Genomic DNA, 15,647 nt, shown 5'->3' with positions numbered 1-15,647 from the left:
AGCAGACTGTGTTTGAGACAGGATAAGCTACGTTACAAGAAAGGCCTTATAATTAGGAGAAACTCGTGTTGTGTTTGCGTATGACTTCAGCCTGTAGCCCTGAGGGGAAATAATTTATTAAATCCACTTAAATCACGTCATGACATATTATGTACATCGTTTTGAGATTCACCAAGGAGCCTTAAACGCACAAAGAATACATCGGTAGCCCCTGAAAAACACAATTGCTAAAAACAGACCCATAAATGTCCAATTCGAGCAACTGTGTAGGCTACTTTTAGCTTGTTTTGTTTTGTTTTCACCCCAGGTGACAAGTAAAGCATTTCATCGACAATTTTAACATTTTTTTAACTACATCTGCCGATTAAACAGCCTGATTAGGTTGGCTACAACAAAAAAGGTATGTTATGCCACTTTTAATGCTATTTGACATGTTTTGAGAGGTGTTGAGCACCAGAGTTCCCTGAAGTAGACTGACTTCCTTTTCACATTTTGGGAGCAAGGTATTTTCCTGCCCCCCCCCCAAAAATAGTATCTTGTGTGCACATACTTAAGAGACCTTTTGAGCTCAATAGATTTATGTATGTATTTTTCATGACTATTATGAAGATTTTGCTTTTCATTTTATATTTTCGTGTGGTTTATGTGCTCAATAGCAGCAAGTGTCCCTGTGATTTGATCGTTATCCTGTATTTGAATTTGTTCAGACATGTTCCACGTTGTTGTTCTTGTGTTCTAAATCTGAAGTCTCTAAAGTCAAACGGTACGTAAAGGTAGCACCAGGAGATGGAATCAAACAGAGCTTTTTCTGCACTTTTAATTTTTCTTGCACGCTAAAACCAGCTCACACAGCTCCTTGAAATGAAAGTTGAGCTATTTTCAAAGAGATCTGACTGTTTTCACGCAGGGATCTGGTGCTGTGATGTTTGTGCATTATTCAAAGCGCGCTGCGCATCACAGAGCTAATTAGGATTTCAGTATAAATAAGGCCGCAGACGGGACAGCTCGGCCTGTCCTGCCGCTGATGTCGGAGAGCTGAAGGTAGAGTTAGAGGTTAAAACGCTTCAAAAAGCTGCGAGCTGCTCCATCATGCACACACTCTGACCCGCATCACGGATGGGACTCTTCTCAGACCGGACCTGTACGGAGAAATCCCGCAGATTTCGCGCTTTACCGCAGAGACACTTTGGTTTATGAACATCCAGCGAGGAGATTAGAGATTTTTGGAGACTTTTTCATGGCACTCGGCCCGAGCTAGACTGGCTGCTACCTTAATGGGACGGTGAAAGTGTCTTTTATTTTTATTTACTTTAAATTGACACCCAGACTCCTGCAGCTCCAGCGAGGAAACGGCTCTCCTCTCCGGGTTGTTTTGGTGTCCGATGGAGGGAAGGCGAAGTGTTTTTGGGGTAAGTGCAGAGCCAGTGACCTGCTGGAGGACACGCATGCGTTTGTGTGCTGAACCATATTTACAACTGAAATACTGCTTTGATGTCACATCCATAATGTGTTTACGTTTAGATTTTTTTTTTTGTCTCACATTGTGCAAAGTGGTGTTATTTTGTTTTGTTGTTGTGCACGCAGGGATTGGTAGTTTCTCCTTATTTATACCTCGCTTTAATTCATCATAGGATTAGGCTGCTTGTGCATGCACGCAAAGCCTCTTGGACTTTGTAATGCATGAAAACACTTGAACATCCAATGAGTAATACTGCATAGTTGCATGATATCCTGCAGAAATTCACGTTATAGATTGTTTATGGTGTTGTGTGGTATATCTTAAGCCTCGAAAGTAGGATTTACGCAGATGTAGGTCGATAGCGCTCGTATTGGTGATAAGGCTACAACGCGTCATTTCTTTAATGAAACACGTTTTGCAATTTGATCCCTGTGTTACATTCAAGATCAAAACACCCCTCCGTGCAGCTCCATTCAGCTGATCGTTTGCGCTATCTCGGTTATGATCGCCGTCATCAAGTGCGCGCATCTTTGGCTGCAGATCTCGGTCAGTGTCTTTTGGAGGGGGGTGGCTTAATGATGCCACGTGAACGGGCGACAAAAACAGTGAAAGGATGGATTTCATAACGCTCACGCTCCCTCTGAGGAAAGCTGCAGTGAGCAAATGTTGTGTTTACATCTTACGGTGAAGCAACACATTTGACAGTTTCACCGTATTGCAACATAACGGTGTTTGTGATGCGCTGTCGACATAGATTTTCTTAATGAGAGCCTGAAAAATGCTCGTGAATTGTTGTTATTGTAGTCTTCAAACTGAGGCGCGTGCCCGGCGTCAGGACAGCAAGGGTAGGATGAGGGCAGGCTGCTGTTTTGGGATAGCAGCTACTAGATTAATGCTGCTCTCAAGAGCTGCTCATACATTTGTGTTTAATGTTTTTATGCATAACGCAATATTTCAGTGGTTGTGTTCAGTGTCAGGATGATGCAATGCTGACACATAAACAGTGCAGCAGAAGGAGAAGAAGGAGGAGGTGGGGATGATCATTCTGCTCTTTTGTTTGCTTTCCAAATGATGTCACATAAATAAGACTTTTCGCTACAACGTTTTAAAATACGCTCTTTGGACTTAGTCGACATGCTCCTACGATTAACCAACACGGGCTTGTTTCGGAGCAAAATCTCAGAGCTTTTGGCAATTTCTTAAGGAAAATAATCAACATCTGTTGTTTCCTGTCTTAGTTTGACATTTCGTGTTTCCAAATGTTCCCTTTCACGTAATATGACGCTGAACTTTAATTTTGCTGCGTTTAAAACCATGTCATAAACCCCATACACATCTTAAGCAAAACACAGACCAATTTAACTATTTTTATACTAATTCATTTAATCTCGATAAAAAAGTGCAGAAATCAACCATAAAACTCTCTTCATTTAAATCAAGAAAACAACAAAACACATCACTTATATAGAACTATAATGCCTCTGATTTTTGTAACAGAGAAAGCAAAGGAGTTAGATTCATATGCTCATCTTGTATTTATTTACACATCCGGGTGTCTGCGCGCTCCCGCCTTCCCTTTGTGGCGCGTTCACGCCGCATGGGAAATAATGTCTTCAGCAGTAATGGAGCAATAACTTTCAGAGCTGCATTATTCCAGCACTGAAGATCACTTTCATGGTGTTTCCAATAGATAATTCTTAACTTGGTCATACCTGTAAGTGGACACCAAAATGTAATATTTCAAAGAATTCCTGAAAAGATATAAATGCTTTTAAAAGCTCAGAAATATATTTGACCTGCTTCTTGAAAGAGTTCTGTTTCAGTGTTTGGAGTCAGCAACCAAAACCTAAACTGTGATGTTTGTGAGGCAAAAACGGAAAGAACTGTTTTGAAATTGTTCAGAAGAGTTGTGTTATAGTAACAAAGGTAGACAAAGGCAGAACTCAAAACATTAAAAACTAAAAACTAAAAACTGAGTAAGCAAAAAAGGTCATAGAATTAGAGAAAATGAAGATATTAACAACAGAAATTAACAAAATCTTACCGTGTGCAGGAATAAACAGAGATAATGGCTATATTACGGACAAAAAATTGTGAAAATATAGAATAAAGTAAATGACTTAAGAAAATTTTGCGGTAAAAACCATCGCTCATGTAAAAAAAAATGAAAAAAGAAAGTAACATGTAACACATGAATGTTATTTTTCCGCCATAAAACAACTCCCAACCTGGTTTCCATCTTTCCCACGAGAGCCTGAAGGCAGCGCTGCCACCCGTTGGCCAGTCCGCCTGTCAATCCCAGGTCCATCTCCCTCCCACGTGGTGACGTTTCCGTACCAAAGTAACGAGGCCAGTCCATTACGCACACAAAAGACACAACAAAAGCCCGTGTTGGGAAAATGAGAACCGTCAGCACCCAAAGGAACCAACAATAAGTTCCCATCTGGCAGCATCACCCATGGACCAGAGCCTGGGACGACGACAATCATTAATTTAACTCCAAAAAAACAAAACATCTCTCTTTCTCCAGCAAGCAGTTTTCCATCAAGCTGCGTTTTGCTCAGATCTGATCCAGGTGGTGAGTACAGCAGCAGGGCAATGTTTACCTCAAAATAAAAGATTGAAGATGTTGTTTAAGAGGCTGCAAACATGGTTCTGGTGTCGTGCTGGATTCACAGACTGCATCAGGCTCGGAAAAAACAAACATTAAAAAATTAGCCAGCACAGCGACACTGTTGCACTGGTAGCTGGCGTCGTGCTCTTTGTTGGGGATAAACACGTTTTGAAGAAGGGATGGAGAAAAAAAGGAAGCGATGACTGACACCGCTATAGCTTGTTATGCCAAGATTTACTTATTTAGCATTTAAAAACCACCTTTGAATGGCATGTTGTGTTTTAAAAACGTTCCTTTTTTGGCTTGATGCTGTGGAGTCCTTTGTCTGGACACTCTTCTTCCTGTTACCAGAGACGCACAGTGTGCTGCCTCTTTGTTTTCACTTTGCTCAGTTTGAGTATCAGCTGTTCCTGCTGTGTTACCTGTCCATTCGGCTCATGTCACCTTTATATTCAGTCCTGCCTTTAGTTACCTTTGAAATATAGCGTTTTTGAGCAGGTTTTTAAGCTGCTGCTAGGTTTTGAAGAAGACTGGAACAAAGAAAGCATGGACTTCAGAAGCAGGCATGCCTCTCTGGCATTAACATACTCAATTTAAGCTTTATTTCAGGTGTAATACTTGAAAAAAGATTGTAAAAATGTTAAAATAAGACATTATAAAGTGACCATAGATAAAAACATGGACTGTCAAAGACTTAAAAGTCAGTTAACAGTCTTAGCTTCAGACCAAAATATACAAAAACAGCTCAGACAAGTGTTTTCTTGTCCTTATTTGGCTTTTATAAGGACATGATCAATGTGTGTGCGTCATGTCTTGCTGTCAGTGTGTGTGTGTGTGTGTGTGTCGGGAGAAGGGGGGGTTAAATGCAAATTACAGCATGCCATTGTCTGTGTGTGATAGTGTGTGTATGTGAATGACATCTCCTCTTCAGGGATGCACTGCTCAGAGTTGATTAAATCACTTATGTTGATGATACTAACGTGTGACACACTTACTGATTAAAGCTACCGTGTGCGTGTGTGTGTGTTTACCTTTCCACTGTGCATGTGCTGAGGTTAAACTAGGCTAATTCAGTGAGGGGATTTCGTCCTTTTCATGCAGGGATTAAACCTGGAGCACCTGTGCAGATTATACAGTATGTATGTAAATATGGCTCGTCTTGGTCCACTGGGCTGATCTCTCTGTTGTCACCTCTGCACCTTCCAAACGCTGATTGAGACTGTGGGTGTTCATATGTTTGCAAAGCAGCCATGCGTCACGTCACGGCCGCTTCCTGTTGAGTCGCGGAAGCTCCTTTGTTTTCTCGTCTGGCTGCTGGCTGCTGTCTCGGCGCTGCTCTTCCTGTTGCAGCACACTGAGCTCGACTGGAAACTTCTGGAGCTGCTGAAGCTCATTTTCTTTGTTTGGTTACTCTCAGGGATGCAGCGGGCTTATTGTTGTTTTGTGACAAGGTGTTATCTTTTGTTAAGGTGTGTTGTGGGGAACACTGGTTGTGGAGCCTGTGGGTATTGCTAGAGTTTCATTTCTTTCAGGGGCTACAGGTGGTTTTTCCCTCATTTCTACTCCTGTTTTCAGACAGCTTTAGTCCTTTGTCCCAGGGTGTAAAGACTCTTTCAAAAGAGGTATCAGGCTGCAAAATATGTCTGTCAGAAGGTGAAACTGCTTTGAGGACCACATAAACACAAAATAGTTATGTATCAGGCCCTCACATAAATCACAGTGTAGCCTCAGAATGACTTTTTTCAGATGTAGTCAACACCACAGTGGTGCATAGGATTTATTGCACCACCTATAGGCTGCTTAATTTTTCTCAACAACAGAAGACACAAGACGTCATAGTCCCGCCCCCTCTGTTTGACTGACAGGTGATCCATAGCAACAGCACAACCATTCTCCTGCTGTCAGAGTGGAAAAAGTCCAAACAGACTTCTCTTCTGAAGCAGAGACAACAAATGTAAACAAACGAGTCCTCAGATAGAGATTAAGAGTTTAAGTTCAATATTTACACACATAACATCAGAACTGTGAGGTTTCAGCTTACTGGCTGAGCTAAAATTAGCTTGTTAATGTGCTAATGCCTCATTTGGACAAAGTAACACAACACCAAAACGGCGTGATTCATATGAGTTTTATTTATACAGATTAGCAGTTACTTTAGCCTGCTAATGCTACTTATATGGGGTACTGTTGTTTAGCTAAAAGTCCTAGCTTGCTGATATGCTAATACCTGTTAAAAGTTTTAAACATGGGGAAGTGGAATAAGGTCAACAGGACTAACCAACAAGTTTTTAAATATAAATGTATAAGATGTTTTTAACTGCATTTCACCAAAATAAAGCACAACATAAACTATTCAGCTAACTGGCAAAGGTGTCATTGGCCCGCTAACATGCTAACACCTAAGAATAAAATCAACAAGTAAGACTCATGAAAAATAAAATATCAAACAAAATAGAAATAAAACTGTTACAAATAAGTATTTCTGACTTGGATTAACTAGACATTTAGCCTACTTAGCCAACTGCTAGGTGCTAGGTGTAACTGTTGTGTCGCTAACTGAACCAACTGACAAAGTAAACATCAGCCTGCAATGAAAGAACTTTTTTTATTGAATTTTGAAGAGTTGCTAGCATATAGAAAAAAGATTGATGTAATTTTTGAACACATTTAAAACTCAAGTGTAATGTGTTTTTATATTTACCACTAGAAAATAACATTCCTACAACAAGCCTTCAACTCAAAATGTTTGGCTAAAATTAACTGGGGAAGCATTGTTTAATATTCCCATTGTGTTCGATATTAAGTGATGTAATTAAATCCCCTTGAGGCTTTAACGAGAAGCTTTCATTCTCCTTTTTTCTTATGTGTATTATGAAGTTCTGTAATGATTGCACACTGAACTCAGGTTGGTGGTTGTATTACTTTGGAATTGTGTGTTTAGAAAAAATAATGTTGGCCTATAATCCTGGTAATATTTCTAGAAATGTCCCCAAGTAATGTCTTGTGATTCATATTATTCATTTATGGTTGGATCTGATTTATAGTTTTGATTTTTTTTTCTTTATTTTTTGACGCAGTTAGAAGTGACTCTTAATTTGATTTTTGAGGAACTTGAAAATGTCTGATGTTTACCAAGTATTGTGACAGACGACTTCTATGGGACACTGGAAATGAGACAACATGGTGCATTAAGCAGAAACAACTGCACTGACATGGAATATGCTCCAAATAAACAGATGATGAAAAGAAAAAAAAATACAGTAAAGAAAAATGAAAATCAGGCTTGGAAACAGAAGAGCTCCAGGCCTGTGGGGGGCGCTGAGGGATACAGCTTAACAGTGTAAATCCTCTGTTGTTTGTGTTTAACTTTTGCTTTAAGAACGCTTAGTTTCAGCACTTCTTCTGCTTGTTTCGCCTGATGACAATTACAAATGACTCATGAGCCTACAATAAAACCATGATAGTGTAAATGTAACTTTAAATAATGCACAGAGTAAGTTTAAACGTAGCATAAACTAAAGGAAGTCAAACATTTTAACATGTACAACAACACTGTATTTATAGTAGCCTTTGAAACTTAAGCTGGTGAACTTCAACAGAAGATAAACACGTATACATCACACCAGGTCAAATCTTACTTCACTCAGTTTTCACAGTCCTTCTTCAACGGGATAGAAATACAAAGTGCATTACAAAAAACTGAAAAAAAAAACAATCAATACAAACAACACAGTAACAGTAAAATACCACAGAAAAATATACAGTGAAAGGCATAAAAAGCCTCAGCAACCTCAAACCCCAGAGTCCACTTAAAGTGACCAAACAGCCATCATCTCTGAACTCAGAGCAACAGGAACAACAGCAGTGTGAAATATTTCCTCTGACATCTGAGCCCTTTAGTTCCCACTAGCTCTAAACCGCGAACACAAAAACACAAACAAAACGATTAATAATAACAATAATGCGGTGGACGGGGTAAATAAACAGGGTATAAAATGCAGTGAGTAGTAGTTGTAATGAAGCAGAGAAGTGATGTTTTTCAAGAAATAGTCTAAATCAACTTTATTGATGATGCTAATATCTTTTAAGAGATTAATCTGCAGCTTTTTGTTTATTTTCTGTATTTAAAGTGTTTAATTGGTCAGTGTGTCGTGCAGAAAGCAGCACAGTGGAACAGGTATGCAGTGCTGAATTTTTGTGGTCATGTTGCACCTGCAGAGACGTTTTTGTCAATCTCTTTTTAAAAGGTTGCATATTCATTGTGTCTTGCCTGCATTGTGTCATCGGCTATTCTGGCCTGTCCTGTATATGAACTGAGCTGGTATGCATTTGTTACTGTAGAGCAGGCCTGCCACATTCATCTCAGCCTATAAAGAGGTATTTTTGTTCCTTTTATACTGCTACCATCTCTAATTTGCATCTTTATCTTGTCTTTTAGTTTTAACCTTTGAGTTGGATGATTTCAGCTTTTAAAATCTTATTCTTGTTGTCATGTGTTTTTTTAAAGTTGTGTTGAAAAGAAGAAAGACCATGAGCAGTTAGATTATCAGACTGATTGTTAATTTCTTTAACGAACTAACAAACAAGTTAGGTGTTGCAACAGCTTATTTTGTTCCACCATAAGCACAGGCTACAATTTAAATGTCATACCTCGCTGTGAACAGGTGTTAAGGCTCTGGTATAACACCGGCTGTCATGATGCATCCTTGTGAAACGATGGGATGATTTGGAGAACGAGGTGAAGCAGAGGGTTTGCCAGCTGTTTTGTGTCACTGACGTGCTCTCCACGGGAGATTACATCAATTTAAAAACGTATGATGACTTTGATCTCTACGCCTGCTTTCGTTTTGCACGAGCAGAGAGAACCACATCTGTACAACAATCGAGTAATAGGTTGTAGGTTTTCAATTTCACAACTCAGTGTCCCCCATTGTAATTGTACTTTGTATATATATTGTAATAAAAACAATGATAATACTTCATTTATATCAAAATTTTCAATACAGTTAACAAAGTGCTTCACACTGGGCAAAAAAATGAAGAGCTAACAAAAAATAAGCCAAGAAATAAATCTAAAAGCATTTTTATAAAATAAACCATAAACTCGAAGTTAGGATTTAATAGAATTTCCAAAATAAAAGCTTTTCTATAAAAGTGTATCCTAAGTAATGAAATAAACCAGGAACTGACTCTGCAGGTCTGAACTCCTCTGGCAGACTTTCCAAAGTGTAGGTGCTCGAAGAGAAACAGCTCTGTCACCTTTGGTCTTCAGTCTGGATCTTGGAAAAGCCAGCAGAGCTCTGCCAGAGGATCTCAGACTGCATCCTGGCTCAAGTGGGATAAAAGCTAGAAAGGAAAGTTCAGCTGTAAACATGATTGATATAATCTTTAAATTAATCAAAAAAACAAGAGGCTGCCAATGTAGGTGAGCCAAAACTGTGGTAATCTGGACACAGGAGGAGGGGAAATAAAAACATCTTTTCTGTGGCATTATTTTCGTTAGTTTGGGTGTTACACTTGTTAAAATGCACCTTATATAAGCCTTGTGAGGCCAAACAATAACACAACTCAGTATGTTGAAACTGGGTAGTTTGTGACTAGGGATGGGAATTGATCAGATTTTGTCAATCCCTTACCGATTCTGCTTATCGATCTGATTCTTTATCTATTCCCTTATCAATTCCTGTTGGGAATTTTTTTGGTACAAAAAAATAGCTTTACAGGTTTTCTGTGTCAACAACATTTAATTGAGCTTAAGTGAATAAAATGTAATTGGTCCCTGAGTCTGGATATTTCTGGTCATAATTATACAGAAACAGGTAGAAATTGCACACAATGTGACTTTGATGAACTGTGTTGTAATATATTAATCATTCAAGTAGGCCATCTAGTGTCTCAAAGTGGTTATAGCAATAGTTTAAGTTGTTTGGAACCTTTCCGTAGTTATGAAGTCAGCCATGAGCCTTTCAGTTGTCTGTTAGCTTTTGACATTTGGAATTCTCATTATTTTTTACTAAGAGTTGATGTGATATGTTTCTGTGATGAAAGTTGAAATTCTATTCTGAAGCTGAAGTTATACTGATGTATGCTAACTGCTAGCATTTCAATGCAGTTTCCCATATACGTTAGCATCAAGCTTGGGCTATTTTGTTATTTTGGCAAATAAGGTGATTTATACCATTTTGAATGTACTAAATATGAATCTCCTTAGAGAGAGTAATGTACATTTCTTTATGAAGTCAGTTCCTCAACAAAACTTTAAGCGGAAAATCCTGAATCAGAGTTTTCTTGGGAAACGTTATCTAACTGCTAAGCTAAGATAGCTGCAGCAGACTTGTCGACGTAAGGCCCGGCGGCTCCAGCACAATGTAAAGAATTGATAAGGGAATCGTTAAGCACAAAGGCTAACGATATCGAAGGATTAAAACATTTCTTATTGATTCTCAACAGGAACCTGTTTTCGATTCCCATCCTTATTTTTGACTTAGTAAGGGGTTTTTTTTGGAAGGACTTTACCCTTTAGCTTAAAGATCCTGTGAGGCATTTTTGACTGCTTATGAAACACTTTGAAACGGATGCTGCTGCCTCTGAATGGCTTCCAAAAGCAAATACAACCACCAGCAACAACAATGACAGCTTCTGCATTGTAATCCTGAATGCCTTGTATTTTGGATTTAATGAAGATGGCACTAATTAAAAACAAATTTAGAGGAAAACACACATCACAAACTTTTTCTGCAAGTCTGCAGGAAGTTCAGGATAATTAAAGAAACGCAGATTGTGAATTATTTTCTTGACAGGAAAACAATATGTGAGGTTTTACTGATCTCCAGTAATCTCCTCCTGTATCCGTCAGTCTACTAAAACAATACGAACATGAATTTGTTCCTGTCATAACTCAGAATATTACAGCTGTGAAATGTGTTTATGTGGTGTTTTGTTTGGCATGTCATAATTATAAGTTGCATCAGCACTCAGCCATGTTGGTAGTCCACAACATGCCATTGTAATCACATAATAGATCACTGTAATCAGATGATTGCTCAAGCTAACAAGATGTGTTTATGTTGGAAATGCAATCAAGATCATGAGGTCTAAAAATAGGACGTATGGAACGTGTCCCTCATCACATCTCCTCCCTCTCCATCTCCCCCCTGCAGGTTTGATTTTCTCCTGTGGTGTCTGTGTGGAGCGTGCCACACACCCACTCCACAACAACGACGGCTTTTGCTTGCATCTTCCAGTGTTTCTTCTGTCAGCAAGTCCAGCAGAGCTGCAACTCTTCCAGTGCCAGCCCTGACACCAGCGAGGAGCCCTGCCCCACTGACATGGTGAAGATGACCAAGTCAAAGACCTTCCAGGCTTACCTGCCCTCCTGCCACCGCACCTACAGCTGCATCCACTGCCGGGCGCACCTGGCCAACCACGACGAGCTCATCTCAAAGGTACTAGAGCTGCACACGAGTTCACAGCCAGTCTTTCCTGTCCTTCATTTCTGGCACCCTGCAGCGATGCACGTGTCATCCAATGTGGCTGTCTTTTTTTATATACATGAAAAAGGCTACAGGGCGCTTTGTACTTATGTCATAAATTCCTCAGAGGCCAAATTTGGTGACACAAGGAAGGTCAAAGTGATGTACTAAGTTAAAGATGCTTGGATGCAAATTTACACTGAGTATGTTGACACTTCAGCTTAATAAAATATGCGTAAAATTTACACGGTGGTCTTAGTTCAGACTGTCCAGACACTGCTGTCTGAGTAATTATTTAATAAGAGTCAGTGGGACACATTTTTGTACTCCAGAGCAGTTAGTTTAAGGAGCCTGTCTGTGCAACAGTCCTTGAATATTTTGGCAACACATTTTTCTCAAAATTAGCTTTAGCATCTAGCAGACTTTCATCCTGTAAACAGGATTTGAAACTTTAATTCCTGTGTTTTTCTTTAAAAACATACACTCTGCCTAACTCTTCCAAAAACTGGAGTAATTTTTTTTACATATATTGTATAATATTTTTGCAAAAATGTATAAATATAAGATTTTAAATATTTCTAAATTTGTGTAGTTTAACTGGTGTGACTTTCAGTAGCATTTTCAAGCTGGCTAGCCTGTTAGCAGCTAGCACACCAGCTTTAGTTTTTCAGTTTGCCTGCTAACTCAAATAAAATCTCACTTGTAGCATCTGTTTTGCAAAGGCAATGTTGGGAACTATTTACAAAGGATGTGGAAATTATTTCTATCAAAAATTTTTTGTTTAAACAGCGTCTAAATAAGAATTAGTCTGATTTAAAAGAAATGTGTCTTAAAAACTAATTAATTAGATAAAGACTCTTTAAAGGATATTAGAGCTACAGAGCTAGCTCATAGTCTAGCAAAGGTTTGTTCCTGCCAGCTACATCCTTTATTTTACACATTTGATTTGCTGTTTGTAGCAGAGATATTGATTGATGTGGCTTTAGATAAATGGTTTCAGAGGAATACACAAGCCATCAGCGCTCCAGTTTGTCAGCTATTCACTGAACAGTTTCTGAAGTTTCATCCCATTTCTCATTATTCAAATCAATCCTTGATGCATTCAGAAACACCTCTGCATCTGAAAGTGATTATCTTGGTCCCATTAATCTTGTTTTGGGCGTCATAATGAGACATGATGATGAAATTTGACGGTGTCTCTGTGATATTTGGAAATGAGTAAATGTGACTTCAGCTGAACTGTGACTCTCACTCAGCGGGGAGTCTGCACTGATCGAGCCTCGTCCTCTGGTATCAGTCCTGGAAAACGGCACTTTGTATTGACAGCAGTGAAATTTTATGAGACGCTCACCTTCCTTATTGCATCTCTGAAACTCGTGCACCGCTCTGCTTTTGCATCTGAAATTTATTTGTGCTTATAAATTCTCCAAAGCCTCACGTGACATCCTCTGCTGCTGTTATTACTGAAGCTGTGTCTGCCGGGCACAGAGGAGCCGGTCAGTCTTTGAAAGTGTGACAGTCTTTGCTATTTTTGTTTCCTGCCCTTGTTTTTGAAAAAGTGAAAGCCCTGCTGCAGCCGACCGAGACGTCAGAGGGTTTATTTTCAAAATATGATGTGAAAACTCATGACCATCATGTTTCAGATCCCCCTCAGCGCTCTCCTGTTTGTGTTTTCAGGCTGTAACAGACCCTCCTAGATATCTACAGGTGCTGAATACAGCAGAACTTTGAGGTTAAATGTGACTCCAGGCCAAATATTAATGATTACTTCCACATTAACAATCTGTACGTTTTTATTATCTCCGCCAAGGAGGTTATGTTTTTGGGGAGTTTGTCTGTGAACAGCATAACTCAAAAAGTAACAAACAGATTTTGAGGAAATTTTCAGGAAATGTTCAAAATGGGATAAGAAAGAAATGATTACATTTTGGAGGTGATCCGGATCACCGTATAGATCCAGGAATTTTTTAAAAGATTCTGTATCAGTGTGAGATAGGGCTGTTTTCACCATATGTGTATATAACTCCATGATAAATGGTTGGATTGCTTTACAAAATAATACAAGAGAAGGTCACCATAATTTCTGACAAATGTAAAAGTACGATCTAGATCCTGGGAATATTCTGGATACCAAGATCCAGAATATGAAATATATTCTGGGTCATCATAATTTTCAACACTGTCAGGAAACAAATTATCGTACAAACCTGCAACTAACACCAAATTGTAGCAGACAGTCTGCTGAAAGAGAGTATAACATTAAAGTAAGACTAAAGTGTTGGTGACAATCACAACATGCTTGGCGAAGGTCTTTGCTCTCTGAGTGTTTTTCTAGTTTTTATAATCGAACAGCAAAAATCTTGGTTCATCTATTTCTCGGGCAGGTGCGTTGGAAAGGGGCAAAGTAACTGAAGAAAAAATTTCATGCACACTGGCCAGCTTCCTGAAAAATACATTTATTTTGACGTTTTAGTCACAGACCTTTTTGAAGCAGATTTTTTTCTAAAAAATATGATAAAATTCTGTACCTAAAACTTTTTTTTCACCTTTACAATCAAGATTTTGTCTATTAGACCGATGTCTTACAGTCTGTTACCAACTTTTACATCTTTATTCATTAAATCTGGACATATGAGTCATTATCAAGAGAAAAACAGTGATTAATTTAATTTATTTGTTTCAAAAATGTAAATAAAAAAGAATCATTAAAGAGAAAAAAAAATCCCAAAAGTAAAATCAATAAATTCCACTTGCAAGTATCAAAGTATCTTATTTTGCATGTGCAAAACTTGTAGAAAAATGTAAAAATGTACACAAACCTTCCCCTTTATCTGACTCTTATTTTTCTGTCAACACTTAGATGCATATATGCTAACAAAACATTATATTTTATCTTTATATATACACGTACATTCTGATTTATAGGTGTACAAATCAGGCAAACTCCTCCTGAAAATCAAAGCCTATAATTTTTTCCTTATTTAAATTTATTCTCCTTAAAAGTCAGTACCTAGCGTTTCTGATTTGCTGTATTTTTAATATTTGAAGGTGTTTTTGTCGAAGTTACAGCCCCCTTTAATAAACATATCTAAAATGATCCCAGAAGGCAGATCTCTCTGAGCCAAACTTACATTCCTACTTGTTTATGTTCAGAAGATCAGTGAGGAATATTTGTGACACTGCTCTTTTCCCACTTGAGGAAACAATTTGGTAAAATGTCACCATCCTCCTCATCATCAGGACCATCTGCAGCAATAATCCCCCCTGCTGAGCAGGAGACTCTGAGCCCTCTCGGTTCACAGGGAAGAAGACGTGTCTCTTGTTTAATGCAGTGTTGCCGTCAGATGGCTGACGGGGATATTTGTGACCTGAGCTGACTCCCTGTGACAGCGTCTCATAAGCATCAGAAAGTTTCTGGCGGTGCTGATGTGAATTTAAATGAGCTCCTCTCAAATTAATATTGCATAATTTCTTTAAAGACGCCTCAGAAAAGGGAAAAGTTGAACAATCCTTAGAATTGACCTCTAATTTGAAAGTCTGTTTAAAAGTAATGCTCCGTGTCTAATCGTGCAGACATTCACAGAGCCTCAGATGCAATAAAGTTGTGGCAAAGAGTCAATTTTCATTGGCAGCTGTTCTGTTAGTGTCCCATTGTGACTCGTTTCAGTTCATCCTAATTCACCTTCAGGGTTTGCACAGAGAGTATGTATGAATGCAAAAACATGAAATGAGCCAAGCTTTTGCAAAATGAGCAAACATGCATGATTACTAAAACTGATTTATCAAAAAGGAAGAAGCAATAATGATCGATGAAAGCAGATTTTTCTACAAGACATTAAAATCAAAGTGCTTGCAAAACTTTTATATCCAGCTATCGCTCACCATCGCAGGCCTCCACTCCACCAGAAAGGCCCAAACATTATAAAAGAGCGGCTGTGTCAGCAGAGCTGCTGCTGGGTGAGAGTCTAACTCTGTCAGGGCTTTTTCTATACCGCCACAGAGACGAGCATGAATCCTGAGTTTGTGCTGCTGTTCTTTACAAAGTTTAAACTAGGGGTGTACCATATCATACTGTCTATGATAATACTGGTGTAATTTTTGA

General features: G+C 38.7%; 1 protein-coding gene across 2 annotated transcripts in view; it reads left to right on the top strand.

Moving 5' to 3' along the window:
- The first annotated feature begins 760 nt into the window (after positions 1-760).
- ypel1 (yippee-like 1) overlaps positions 761-15,647 on the top strand; it is a 45,083-nt gene continuing 30,196 nt past the window's right edge. Inside the window, exons 1-2 of one of the 2 annotated variants that reach the window (XM_074670135.1) lie at positions 761-1,409; positions 11,234-11,518. In XM_074670135.1, the coding sequence (XP_074526236.1) occupies positions 11,402-11,518 (117 nt within the window). In that variant the 5' untranslated portion in view covers positions 761-1,409; positions 11,234-11,401. Of the gene's footprint in view, positions 1,410-3,791; positions 4,038-11,233; positions 11,519-15,647 lie in introns of those variants that run through there. The other variant, XM_074670134.1, reaches the window with a different exon arrangement.

Source organism: Halichoeres trimaculatus, unplaced genomic scaffold (assembly GCF_033239565.1).
Source record: "Halichoeres trimaculatus isolate MK-OKI-2021-1 unplaced genomic scaffold, fHalTri1.1 fHalTri1_scaffold_5, whole genome shotgun sequence".
Lineage (NCBI taxonomy): Eukaryota > Metazoa > Chordata > Actinopteri > Labriformes > Labridae > Halichoeres > Halichoeres trimaculatus.
Note: the sequence above shows the minus strand (reverse complement) of the source record. Positions and strands in the feature narration are given on the sequence as shown.